Source organism: Pieris rapae, chromosome 9 (genome assembly GCF_905147795.1).
Source record: "Pieris rapae chromosome 9, ilPieRapa1.1, whole genome shotgun sequence".
NCBI lineage: Eukaryota > Metazoa > Arthropoda > Insecta > Lepidoptera > Pieridae > Pieris > Pieris rapae.
The window spans coordinates 7435319-7450064 of NC_059517.1; the positions used below are offsets into that span (position 1 = coordinate 7435319).

At 32.5% G+C, this 14746-nt stretch overlaps 1 protein-coding gene across 1 annotated transcript; it reads right to left on the bottom strand.

The window, feature by feature from the left end:
* Positions 1 to 125: 125 nt before the first annotated feature.
* On the bottom strand, positions 126 to 14200 carry LOC111000040 (neurotrimin). Its single transcript, XM_022269365.2, has 12 exons — positions 13852 to 14200; positions 8985 to 9142; positions 5919 to 5976; positions 4981 to 5102; positions 4077 to 4218; positions 3054 to 3198; positions 2529 to 2659; positions 1661 to 1765; positions 1235 to 1357; positions 994 to 1075; positions 761 to 813; positions 126 to 565 (listed from the first exon to the last, which is right to left on the bottom strand). The coding sequence occupies exons 1-12, from the start codon at positions 13985 to 13987 to the stop codon at positions 375 to 377; spliced, it is 1446 nt and encodes a 481-aa protein (XP_022125057.2). The 5' UTR covers positions 13988 to 14200; the 3' UTR covers positions 126 to 374.
* Positions 14201 to 14746: the final 546 nt, after the last annotated feature.

Below are 14746 nucleotides of genomic sequence, written 5' to 3' on the forward strand. Positions count from 1 at the left end.
TTTTATTATAAAAATCTCTGCAGTATGATATAAACAAGATAAAAGAATATACTATTTTGTCACAGATAAAGATTGAAAGGCAGATAAATTAAAATAAAACTTTATTTCATAAATAATTTCATGTGTTACAAGTAATCAAATATCCTTAATTTTCAAATCAACGCAAAAGTTTAACAATATTTTTATTACTGATTTCATTAACAGCTAGATATAATTTCAAATTTTCAGTTTCAGTCAGTTCGTTTTCTAAATCAATATTAACTAGGAACAATTTAAAATAAATTATTAACAATTAAATTTAGATTTTCGGGCGAAACATTTACTTCTAGGATTTAATAATATTTATAATCATTGTATGGGAGTTACTGTATTATTCATCTCATTAAAAAGTAAAAGAGAATAGAACCTAACAAAATGGCGGTAGCACCTTGGCGCGCTGCGTTTGACGTATCGTCGAGTCTTTCAAAAATGTGCGCTTTTGTAATATTAAATGCCTCTTCTTTTTGTGGTTCCTCTAAAGTCGGTGTTATATCTGTTTCTTCATAAGACGGTAATGTTCTACCAACTGCAAAAATGTGTAATGTTAAAAACCTCATCAATTAATGTTTTATTTTGTCAAACTATCAATAAAGACCATCACACCTCAGAAAGCTATGAGGATAACAGATTATTTCATGTCAAAATATTACCACAGAGTTGTGTCGCTGCTGAAATTTTATTTGTTGAAATAATAATATACAATAAATATTTTAATACGTACATCCTGGCTCAGTCGCAAAATGTAGAACTGCTGAGGGCTTACTCCAACCAAATCTAAAAAATAAAAGATGACTTAGTGTTGCGGTTGAATAGTTTTAAGATGTTTAAATTGAAACACTGCGGGTTGCCAGTCGAATTAATAAATGCACGATTAAATTTGTAAAGGGCAGCCCCCTAACATCTAAACCCTCATCTAAATCAACTTTTCAAATAGTATTTAATATTGTAGAATACCTGTTTCTTGAAGTAACTATCGCTTCGTAGACTGTGGACGGAGTTAAACCACGCACCATATACGAAGCACTATGAATCGGACCTAAAAATTAATAAACTAAAGTAAAAAAAAATAAAAACTTATTAAACTATATTTTTTTAAAGGATCTATTATAACATACTACTAGTACAAAACCTATTTTATAAATATAATTAAATAAATATTTTTAATAAAAACTATTTAAAAAAAAATCTATTTTACCATCACTTGAATCGCCCGGAACAACGATTTTGCTCCACAGATTTGCAGGAGCGTTAGTTGTGAATGCATCGGGCTCTGTTGTTGATAGTCGTCCGTAGTATGGCCGCAGCCATAAGTTATATTCTGAAAGTACCGTCACATTAAATGTCGCTCGATCATTTTTTTAATTGTAGCGGTATAGTCCTATAAGAGTTAAAGCTGAACTATAACGTTAGGATTTACATATATTACACACACATACACTATTTCATAAATAATATATTATAAATATTGAGAATTCTTTAACCATATATATTTAAATATGCCCTGTTCCCGATGGAATAGTCCACGACCTCCACTTGCTTGTCCACTTTCCATCACCATGTTTATGGAAACTTACATACAATTGAACTAAGTAACAAATAAAGTAAATTCACACAAACTTACCAATAATGGAAGAGTATGAATCGACCTCCCAGAAGAGAGTATATGTAACGGGGGTTGGTTTGTTTAGCGAAGAATCCACTTTGAACGATGCCACGTTCGGGACACCTAAAGAAATATTTTTACACTTCAATAAATTAGTCTTAATAAGTCAGATTTTTCTAAAATTAGAATTGTTCGTTAGTTTTTCCTTCACCTTCTTTTCCCGTCTTTTGTATGGCCTGTTAAGGCGAGCGTAGCTTACCTGGAATTGGTGTTTCTACTGTTTTCCTGCGACTGGCGCAATGGCGTATCGAGCGAGACTCGAACCTCGGATATAGCTGTGATGGGGTGGATTCAGCCTGAACGGCATGAGGGAAACTTACTGGGGTGACCTAATTACAAAGTAAACTTCCCCAGTGAAGGTTTTTTAATGGAATCTCGCTTTTGGCCTTAAGGGCCTACAGCTCAGCTCGGGCTGTTTTGGCGTAGGGCCCGAATGGGCGGTTTTCCCGTGATTAGCGCAAGGGCTTCCATCGCGGGGTGGTCAATCACCTCAAGGGCATGACGCTAGCTCACTGGAGCAAGCGAAGTAAAGGTCTTCCGCCTTCCCCGGTGAAGACGGCTGATCTGATTTTGGTGTTTCGGATTATATATCACATCTAAAGTATACATTTCTAGCTCAAGCTCGCCTTGTTGTTTAATAAATAAAAGCCATAAAACAGTCTTCGTTATGGTCAATTCGTTGTAAAGCATGCTTAATTCCGCAGTCTGTTTGCAGACTTTTGATATTTGCCTTGCCTTTGTACATTTAAAATTTAGTGATGATTTTTTAGATTATTTATACAATAATCGTAATAATAATATACGCTAAATTCTTCTTCAACTATACCTGTGAGCTTGAAAGATACATCGGCCATGCCTAGTTTGTTTTCCGCGCGGAACGTGTAGTTTCCGAGATCCGACTTTCGCACAGTTCGGAATATCAGCTGATGTAAATTGTCTTGTACCATCATTACCACTCTGAAAAAAAAAATGTATAATTTGAATAAAGAAACTGGGAGCTTAGTCAAGATGATGTATTTGTATGAAAATGACCGTTGACCGTTCGTGTCAACAAATTTTCATAGACATTTAGTTTTCGACTTTCTACATAGTCTAGTGTTAAGGCATCTAAACTGAACGCTTTAAATGCAAAGATTTCGAGTCGAATCTAAGCGTTAAGGTGAAATCTGGTATGTCATAAACTATTGTCATAAATTAATTAGAACTATTTTTAAATATTAAATAAAGCACATAGTAAATATATCAAACATTTACCGATATACTGTAATAAAATTGAGTTTTTATTTATACATATACGTATATACATTACATACGTGACAAGACCACAAATCATCGATACAACTTATAATACCTGTCATCTAATTTAACAGTTCTACCATCTCTGAACCAGGCGGTTTTAGCTGGCGGAACTGCGAATTCCAGTTTCGCTGTCAAAACCGCTCGGAGACCAACGGCTGTGTGTACGAAGCTGCGATCCGTTGTTACTACTGGTGCGTCTGTGGCATAATTTATATTTAAATCCGATTTAATTAGATGCTTTTGAGTCATAAAGTGTGACTTGCGTCTTCTTGTTATAACCGAATTTAGAAATTCCATAACGAAAATTAAACCTAACACACGATGGCGTAATATAGGTGCGACCTGTACGCGTCAAACAGACTACATAGCCGTGTTAGTCTGAGTGGTAGATTGATTTAATAACAAAGACAAAAAATACTGCATAAATAAATAATTATATTTGCATAAGTTGATAAAATATGCTATGCAATAGCTTTACTGCGACAGGCTCCGAGTGCCACACGTTTTATTCTATTTCTTAGGTTTGAAAAATGCCCTCAAATTAGGTGACCAATTATAGTATACTAAATTAACAATTTGTTTTATGTGGTAAACATTATCATATTTATTAAGGTTTGGAATCATAATCCTCCTGGCGCTCACAATTATTGATTTAGTTAAGTTTATAACTATTATTATATTGTGCTAGCAACTTCATTATAGTTTATCTATATACCCTTTATAAATCCTAATATGTGCTAGTTTTGTTTTAATGAATAATAATAACCCATAACAAGATATTGCATTTAAATAAAAGATTCTACAACTTAAGAATGGAGCAAGAATGAAAAAATGTGAAAGAGGAAGTATTATTTCTTTTGAGAGCTCCCGTTTTTTTTAATAAATCGTCACAGCACAAATACTTCATATAACTAAAAACTAACCTACTTTAACTAAAAAGAAAACATAAGAAAGTAATTACAGTCTCTATAAAAGGTACGACTGTGTTCTTGTGTACAATTCTTTTAAATTACTACTGTATAGACCTTAAGATTAACGTTCTCAAATTCGTCTCACAACATCATAATAGTCTTACCATGAATAACAACTCGTATTGCTGCTTTGATTGGATCACCGACCCCGTTATTCGCCGTACACTCATATACGCCAGCAAGTAAACGGTGTTCGGCACGGAATCGAATCCGAGACCTGTGTTCCAGCAGGGCCATTGGTTCACCCTACAATATTTTATGCCAAATCAACAACAGTTTTTAAGTCCCGATATCCGCGGTAAACACGCTTCTATGTCTGTTTAATAATTCCCGCTATTTTTTTTTACTGACTAGTAATCAAAAAGTGCGTGCATACAAAGTACACATGTCAGTAGTAATACTTCTATGTTAATTAATTTTTACTAAGTTAAAAGCCCCAATAGATACCAGTATATGATCACTCCATTTATTTGTCTATCTATATTCACACTGTATAGATGGTAATGATAATATAAAGAAATAAAAATCTGCGTTTACTGCACAATGCGGCAGAATTGCCATCTAAAGTTCTATGTAACTACTAAACGAATACATCAACAATAGCGCGTATTTTTTTCGATCTCCCTTCTCTCTCCCTTTTCTTCAAAAAAACGCTGCACATATTCGTGACGTTCCGTAAAAACTTTACCTAAAGAAGTTTAACTTCAAATATTTAAGATATTTAGAGCAGTGCGACTGTCATCCAAGGTCGTACAATCGATCTCCGTGCACCTCCGTTTCGGTGAAGGAAAGCATTGTGAGGAAAATTTGCCTTAGACCCAAAAAGTAGACAAAATAGGAAGCTGATCACGTGCTTGCTTATTAGATACAAATAATCATGAAACAGATACAGAAATCTACCTAAACATTTTATAATAATTAATAACATATCGGACTAAGCATGATAATGATGCGTCATTAATAGAAAAGAACTTCTACGAGTACTCCTACGTAATGCCTGGTACTTACATTTTTACTCCAGTCAACAATAGGTTGGGGAGTACCAGTGGTTTCGCATCCGATGTCGACATATTCACCCTTACGGACCTCTACGAAACCTTCCTCTGGGATAGTCTTGATTGTTGGTGAGTCTAACAAAAATAAATTTAAATTAAACTTGACTAGATTTTAAGTCGGGCGGTAGAAAATATAGACCACAGGTCTATAACGCAGTATTTTCTCCTTATTTGTTTTCTCTTCATTTCAGTATTACTGCTTTAAAGATAACATCTTATAAATTAAGTCACGTTGATTGCCCACTATGGACTCCTAAACTACTTAACCGATTTTAATCAAATTTGCGCACCGTGTGCAGTTTGTTCTAACAAGATAGGATAGCTTAAACGTATATATAATTCTACTGTATGTATGTCACTAAACTCTCTTAAACGGGAGGACCGATTCTTTAGAACGATTTTTTGTATGCGTTTGGGTAGAGTCCTCGTTAAGATTCACAAATTAGCCCGGTAGATGGCGCTGCAGTCGGCACTTTCATGCTTGTTTAATATCCTAATCGCTTGAAATAACATGCAGGACAACGTCTGTCGAATTTGCTTTTATCAATAAAAATAGTTTTATAAAACTAATTTAAAAAGGTTGGTCCTGTGTGTTAATTCTTTTAGCATTTTCTCGCTGTATTGCGATGCTCATTCTTTGAGAGAGAAAAACACAGCTCTAGCAGTATTAGATTATATAAAAACAAAAGTTAGGACTACCAAGACAACATTAGAATGTAAACTTTATGTAACGATAACAAGCAACTTCATTGTGATAGCCCTAGAGGCTTAATTAAAAACTAATTTAAAAATAAATCGACAAAATGTTAATAACATTAAATTAATTCAAACCACACTGAAAATAAATTATTTATCTCCATAAAAATTCGGTAAACACATAATTATACTTACATTGCACTTCAATTGTGTGAGTCTGTCTAATAGGGCCCCAAGGTTCTTGTCTTATTACCTGTAAATACATGGGGTGATGAGCTACCCAAGTGTTCTCCAAGAGCTGAATTGGAGAAGGTATTCAAAGTACCTTCAAAGTAAATTAAAATGCCAATATTTAGTGGCGGAGCTACCTTGGGTGGCACCCGGTGCGGATGTTGGTGGTGTCACCCCATCGAAAGTAAAAAGCAATAAATTTTACATGATAAAGGACATGGATCATTTAATAAAAGATAGAAGAATCCCCCACCATAGCGTCAGGCTCTTTTGCGGGAATCCCCTAATTACACATAGAGATGAGCTGGTGCTATTGGAGTAATCCCTGATAAAGAAATTTTTAAGCGTTATTTATTTTGATTGTTTGTACATTGTTCTTAAAGTTGAGGAACCGGGTGGGTGTCACCTTTTTTGGGGTGGACCGCCCCCCTTTGCTACGCCACAGCCAATATGGTGTAACTTATGTATTTAATATATGTACATTCTCAACTTATCGGTTTAGTACTATTAGTGCATTTTTTGTGAATAAATAAATAACTTATTTATTGTTTATATGATAAAAAAATAGAATTTCACGCTTAAATTAACCATTTATTACATTATAAACATTTTTAGAGGAAGATAAGAGAGTGACCTATCAGCAGATACGGGCAAGCCTAGATACGGGGAAGCTCTGTACCAGATAGATTCCCCATACTTTAACCGACTTTCGCATAGACTGATGTCGCCAAATGTTAGATAAGCCAACGGTGGTTACACCCATTCAGAATTATTATCAATAGTGAATGAGACTATTTTTATGTACGAAATTTACGAGAGTACTCTTAAGGACTAATTATACAAAGCTTTATTGAACTTCCTCTTTAGAAACTTAATTGCTTCCGAAGCTACTGAAGTATTTACGAACGTATTTAAATGAGATCTTGCCAGACGCAGTTATGATAAGCTACCTTGGTATAATATAATACAATCCTAGCTAATACAGCTTATATTAGTCTACACTCGACTATACGATATACTTTTTAAATTCTAATCCCATATTTCATGATACCAAAGTTATTTCTGCATCTTGATTTATTAATAATTATTGTATTCTTAATTTGAATTTTCTATCTCTGCTAAAAGGGCCATGAAGTTTTGATGATCTGTTCTCTAATCTGTACTCAATATATTATAATATTGTATTAGTCACGTTCTTGTATATCGCTTTCAAAAAAATAAAAATATGGAATTACATTAACAATCCAAATTTTATAGTTTTGAAGCAATAGTCTGAAGTTCAGACTCTAAACTACATTCAAAGTGTTTTAATAAGTTACCGATTTTATCACAAAACTAAAGCTCTAGTACTGTATTAACGTAATATATTTTACTTTAATAATATGGCTTACATCCTACAAATAACAGCTATACATATCACACAATAATACGAAATGAACATCCACAAAAGAGTTAACAAATTGTTTAATTGTATAATTGGCTACCGGATCCCAAGCAACCAATTATAGTGATGGGCACTAACTGATAAACTTTCGATAAAATGTTACGTTTTAACGTGTATTTTATATGTGTTTTATATAATCGGCATTAAATGTCTGTGAGCAGTATTGTTCTAGTGGCTTCAGTGTGTCACTCTCATCCCTGGTAGTTTCGATTCCTGGCTGAGCATCAATTGACTTTCTATGTGTGCATTTAATGTTCGCTCGAAAGGTGAAGGAAAAGAATTAGCCCCGCTGATATGTTTTATATGTCCCCAGGGTAAGGATTGACCACTCTACTTATTTATGTCTTAGACAGGAAAGTATACATTACATTACAGTTGAGTTCGGTGGCGGTTGTTGGAGAAATGTTCAAATAAATGAAACATTTTGTTCGAAGCCGTCAACTGTCATTAATTGTTTTAAACAAGAGCTTATGATTATGGGGTTGCGACGCTGAACTAACAAAAACTCAATCTTGACTTATTTATGATAGTTGTTAACGTGAGTGTTATATTATAATTCATGAATGTATATAACTGACTCTTTTTAACACTTTACAATTTATCGGTATGCGCATTTAAATCATTAATATATATGTAACTTAAATAGCGTTAGATTACTTCACTAATAATTTTCATAATAATAATAAATTAATTTTGCATTAGGATGATAGTGAAAAATGTTCCGTTACTATTTCATTGCAATACGGAGTAAACCTCAGCAGTCAACATAGTGTATGTGTTTTAATTGAAAACTGTTCAATATCTTTCCTATATTAGTTAGCCTATGCCTAAATGTATTCCATACTTTCTGTGTTTACTACTAGATCGTTTGGTAACTTATAATAAAATACTAAATAGACTGATTTTATCGATACCTTATTTACGGCTCTATTCATAAATTACTTAGTTAAGATCGAAGGGCGGTGCCCGTACAAATTAATTGTTCCTAAGATAGTGCCGCGTTTCGCAACTCAAATTGTAACGTTTGTTTACAAAAGCTTTAGACTCTTAGAATCGTATTTTTAGAAACAATTAAGGCCAAATATTTATTGTAACGGAGAAGTATATAAGTCAATAAATATTTATATAGACATTAAAGAATAGACATGGTTCTAATTTAACACAAACCAAGCAAGACGCCAGTCACTGCCAGCGACGCAATCTGAAATAGATAGGCCATAGACTCCGAAAGGATTTCAATTATAGTTGGGCTATAATTGAAATCCTTTCGCAGCTCCTCGCTATCCTTTAGCAGGCGCAAGAGAACCCGCAAGGAAAGCGGAAGCGAGACCGTCCCAAGCAAACTTGGTGTCATACAGTTTCAGATGAAACAAACAAAGACGAAAAGACTTGGAGTGAGAGCCATAGGAATTTTTTAAGACGTTTAACAATAATAATATTTACAAAATATGAATCAATTATCCTCATGATGGCTCAGTTGCCGAGTTGGTTCAATCTTTTAAAACTTAATGTCGTTTAATTACCATTACAAACTCAATGACATGCATAGATTATTATGAGTAGACAACAAATTAAAAAAAGATTACCTCACAAGTGTAATCAGCGGTATCCTTCTCATTGAGTTGCTCAATCTGAAGACTGAAGTTGGAGTACATCCTCGTCCTGGGCGGCATCAGGTGATGAGGCACCTCACTATCGCCCAGTATTTCCTTGTTTTTATACCAGCGAACGCGTAGTTTCGCTTCTGGAAACAATTCGAAAATATGCGATTAGTGCAGTCCCGTAAGAACACTCACAAAAATACTATACAATAATCTAGAACACAGAAAATATTTATTTAGACTGAATTTAAAACAGTCCAAAAGGTTTTGACTTGAGAACGTCTTTATCAAAGATGTCCTTGGTCATCGGATTTACTTGGTCTGCTCTATGAAAAAGGCTTTCTGTTCTTTTTCAGTAACTGTGTGTATTTCATACAACGTATTTTGTTTTTAATTATGATTCCAAGGAATCAAAGATCCGTTTTACTTTTTATCAAAGTTTTGAAACTTGGAAATCTTAAAGCTTAGATTATTTACTTTAATTTACCTATCTAACTTCAATATATAGTAATTTTTAATGTTATGTTGTTGGAATCTAGATGCAGTTAATTTTTAATGCAATTAACTGTAATTTTGCTTTTTTATCTCCAAATAATTAAAATACCAGTAGGTAAACGTTTCTGAAATACTTTACTTCCTTGTAAATACCATTTAATTTACATTATATATGGATTGATAAATTCAAATGATACCGTTCTATATAGCAATTTCAACGTAAATTATTTATCATAATTCAAACTCATATTCTTTTTGTTAATGATATGTTAGAGTATACATATTTATAATAAAGTACCTACGGCTTTCATGTTGGTTTTTGTCTTGTTTAAATTAAGCATCGTTAGGTCTAAATTGCGTCATCATTTTTAATGACGACATAGAAATTATCTTTATACTTTCCAACAACGGTAATTTTGACTGTATAATCATGGTAATCACGATTTAATACAAGAAAGAAAGTTTTCCTATGGTGACTAAAATCACGTGAGAAAAGAAGGAAAAAGAGATGGGGCTTAACACAAACTGACAAAAGCTTCAAATAGAATCGATTAATAATGCTACCTAGACAACGCGGAACATCAGCATATAATTCTGATTATTGGTAGCAATAATCTTATTCTCATTACTTATTCAGAGTTAAATTCCGATAACTACTTATAAATGGCGCCAAAAACAGCTAACACCGCGCATGCGCTATCTTTTGTCATTTTCATAGAGAATTGTTGTGATGCCAAGTTGCCAACTACCTAGTCTGTGGCCGATCGATAATATTTGTCGAAATTATAATATCTAGCTTGTTTTCTTATTTTAATTCATTATAGGACTTCGTGGTTATGAGTTTAATTATATTTAAGTATGATACATACATCGCATATTTAAAATTAAACTTTTATTATGTTAAATCAATATGTATATCATAAATATAAAAAAATATTTACACCAAAATTAGCAGTATTTTGAAAAGAACGTTTAACTACTAAGTTCTAAATGATAAACATCCAAATTAATACTAGAGAGTTTATTCTAAAGCGATTTTTATATGGTTACATCATTGTCAAGCATTGTCTAGACAGCGTATATAAAGAAACTTCTATTATTAAATTGAATGTGTTAATATAGGAAGAAGTTGATATATTAGATTGAACGGGTCCCTTCACAATTGGTATACAAAGATCAAATCTACAAGCTTCCTGTGCAGTAACTTTGTACAATTTGTGGATGTATGAAACACTGTGCGTAGCTGAAAATGGATGTGTTTATTTAACAATTAACCTTTCTTACATTACGATAGTTTTCAACTCTGTAAGTATAATGATAAAGTATATTACCATCTATCTTTGACCTGCTCGGTAGTATATAAATTCGGTAGTAGATATTGCAATGATTTACAATTCATAACAATTTTGAAGGTTAAATATCGAATAAATACAAATTTTACAATAATATTTAAAATTTTATACAAACGCTAATCGGTAATCAATCGAAATTTTCTGTATAGGTAATAAGTTTGGAGAGATAAAAGTGATAGCACATTTAAAACTTTATTAGAGCACTTTGAAACTTTTAGAAATAGTAAGAATGATATAAGTCTAAGTCTGTCGAAATGGGATTAAGGAACACGTTTAATAAATATGAATAAAATATATGATACCATGCGATACGTACCATGTAGGTACGTATACGTAATACTAATACAATATGTATTAGTAGTAGTATTAGTAATTATCCTGCTTGTACTATTGATCTTAATTTAATGCTCCGTCTGCTGGCCTAGCCTAGTGGCCTAGCTTCTGATTGTAAACTCAGCACCAAACTAATAATTGTATAAAGATACCTTCTCCGTACTTCTTATTTAGCGGAAACATTTTGATCGGATACTTTAATGAATTATTACCGGTACGTGTTGGACACAAAAATGTACCGCTTTTGTGTAGCTGCCTTTTGTTTGGTTAGCGTAACTGATTGTTGACGGATTATGCATTTTATTTGACTTTATTGTTTGATTTATAGGGCAGATTTTAGATTTTAGCATAAATTTGACGGTATTAATTGATGTTTGACAAAATATTTATTGTAAATTGTTCGGGTTTCCTTTGATTTCTTAATTTCTCATTTAACTCATTTAGATCGAATTATATTGTCCCAAGTACATTATTAATTAATGATGCTAGATAAATATTAAAAAAACAGTTTCCTTTATTATATTTCTATGGTCCACACGACGACAGATTTGGCTTAGGTAAATTATTATAAAAATCGAGCGTATTGTCTATGGTCTAAAATATATGGTCCTTGGGTTAGGGTGATGTTTTACCCTATAAACTCACATTCACTATAGTCACCTTGCGAACGAAATGAAATAAATAATGCTATTGTATTATATAAATATACGTATTTAAAGAAAGTACTGATCTTTATAATAATACGCAGAACCTCAATGAATAATGATGAAAATCAACGTTTTAGGGTGATATTCAAAAAAGAAACTTTCCTCTAAGTTTTCTGCAAAGGTTTTATGTTAATGTTATAAAATAACTTATTTATATTATGTTTTATAAACCTGATAAAAATAATAATAAGAAATTTAAAAAGTTTAGTCCCTGTGACAGTGTACTGCTGTTTTCCTCGGAATCGGATACTTTTTCGTTAATCGAGGAAAGCCAGCTCTGTAGTCATCGATAGTATCTACCAGGCGCCAACTTTAATATTTAATTAGCGCGTGTGCACTTAATCCCCATGTCCCAAGAGTCTGTACCTACTCCAAAGGGAACTAAATCGAAGTTGGAGGAATTATTATACTTTAGTTAAATTTGTCCATAAATAAGCTGTAAATAAATAAAGTGTCTCTCCTTGTATGTCAAAAACCAAAAAAAATCAAAATTATTAGTCAATGATTGTGTATTGACTCATAATTTTCAAAATGTTTCCAAACTATATTTCCAAACACGGAAGATTTGATAATCAAATCATATTAATAGTATACTGTATACTTAATGTAGATTACTATATACAAATTAACATAATTTCAATTTGTTTTTATAGTCTATGGTAGATCGCTGCTATGATATAGACAATATAATTTAATGTAAACATTGATTACATACACCTACGCATCTCATAATTATAATAAACATAACTTATATTTTATGCTGTTCTTTGGAAAGCGTTCGTGGCTTAATTAACAGCTGGGATCGAATCTAGGCGTTTTTATGTATTACTTAGTAAAGTACAAGTCACTTACCACGCACATTATCAACCAATGAGCATTATGGTAGTACGTTGGGTACTTCTACAGGTCTTTATACCGTAGACATGTCTTAAACCAGTATTAAAGAAGGACCGTCCAGATAATGCTAGTCCAAGCAGTTGCTATAATTGTTATTGTCAGAATGTCTCCTCCAATCAGAAAGTAGTATTTAAAATAGGAATATATCTAGGACTTGACCAACTCCAAGCAAGTAAAAGCCCGTGGGATTGTGCTGTCCATAGGGGGACTTTCTAAATAGCCTTCAAAAGGAGAGTCACGTTTAAGGCGCAGACTTATTCGTAAACATACTACATTCAGGCATATCCTGGGCAATACATTTTTGAGTTAGATTAATTACACATTAAGGTAAAACAAAAAATATTAATCAACAAACCACCCCTGACTACGGCTGAAGAAATTGATATTCGTGTATAAAATCGCAAAGAAAAATTTGAATTAAATTGTGAATCTTAAATATATCTTACACATTATAAGTTAGTTTTATAGGTGTCTAGGTAAAATCCAGGGTAAACGGCGTGTTGGTAGACGGAAAAAATCATGGCTTTGTAACGTTTGGGAGTGGAGGGGTATTGCGACTGTTGAAGAGTTGCTGCATCTGGCACAGGACAAGACACGCTTCACGAGACTGGCGTCCCATCTCCAGCAATGGAGAAGCAGCATAATAAGATGTCTACACACTTTTAATAAAAAAAAATGTGTGTCTGTCTAGTGTACACACGTATAAACTTCTTTACCATATTTTTCGAAAAATTATCTACTATATACAACTTTTTAAGAAATTGGTGAAATAAAGTTAATAGAGTATTTCTAAATTAAATAAAAAAACTAACTATAAATTCTGAAATAATATAATATTATATTAACTGAGAATTTCACTAATTGTAATAGAATTATTATCATTATCGTTATTATATATTTTTGTTATTAATGGCTTCGAATCTCTTGGAATCAACCGTGGTAGTGAAAAAAAGACGCGTAACGAAAAAATGTGACTCGTAACCGAAACATGTGACGCGTAACATAAAAATGTGACGGTAATTTTTTTTTCAACGTCGATAAAGAAGGTTTACTTCAATAGTCACTTACCCGAGTCGTCAATGTAACACGGCAGTAACACCGTATCATTTTCGTATGTTTTCACAACAACCGGAACGCTCTTGAAAACTTTCTCACATCCCACAAATGTTATAAATAAAATAATAAGTTTCCTAGTCATATACATTTTCGTAAATTAAAACAACAAATTCACTTTACTATTTCTATCTTATTTTAATATTTCTTATTTACAGTTTATTTCAGACTGCTGTTTCCCGCGATTTTTTACAGCCCAGATACCAGTCATTTAAGTTTGTTATTTTCGCTAGATGTCATAAATTATTTTTTAAATTGATATATCAATGATGCGCGCGCGCAGTTGAGGGAACAAAATACGTATGCTCCCAAGCATTTATTGGTGTTGACATAAAGCTTTTGATACACATCGATATTATTATATTATTACTGGCGGATCCGACTAACGTTTTCCTGTCTTAAATAAGAATATTGATTTCGAATTGGTATAAGTAACTAAAAAATATATCAGAAACAAAGTGTAATGCTCAATGTATTGTTAAATAAAGATTATTATTTTTGTAATGCTTTATGAACTTACAACATTATTTGTTGGTTTTTCTGTTTACAAGACTAATGCCACTAATGCAACAATTTCACTGTAACAAAAGTCTGGATTACGTACCTAATTAAATGTTCTAATTTTCTGCCCTATTTTCTTATTTGTTTCTTTCATAAGAACCTTCTCCTGTCAATAACAAACACAAGAAAAAAATAAAAAAATAGCGAAATCGGTCCAGCCGTTCACGCGTGATGCCGTCACCGAGCGAAATATTGATTCATTTATATATTTATATAATATATATATATATATATATAAATTATATACAAATTAATTAAATGAAATAAATAGTAATTATGAAAATCATGT

Bases quoted from the DNA above. Each gene is read 5' to 3' on its own strand.
- LOC111000040 (XM_022269365.2), bottom strand. From the start codon at position 13,987: ATGTATATGACTAGGAAACTTATTATTTTATTTATAACATTTGTGGGA. The intron at 3,199-4,076 runs GTAAGACTATTA...ATTATGCCACAG, and splicing joins AATACGAGTTGTTATTCATG to ACGCACCAGTAGTAACAACG. The intron at 566-760 runs GTACGTATTAAA...ACATTTTTGCAG, and splicing joins TTTTGCGACTGAGCCAGGAT to TTGGTAGAACATTACCGTCT.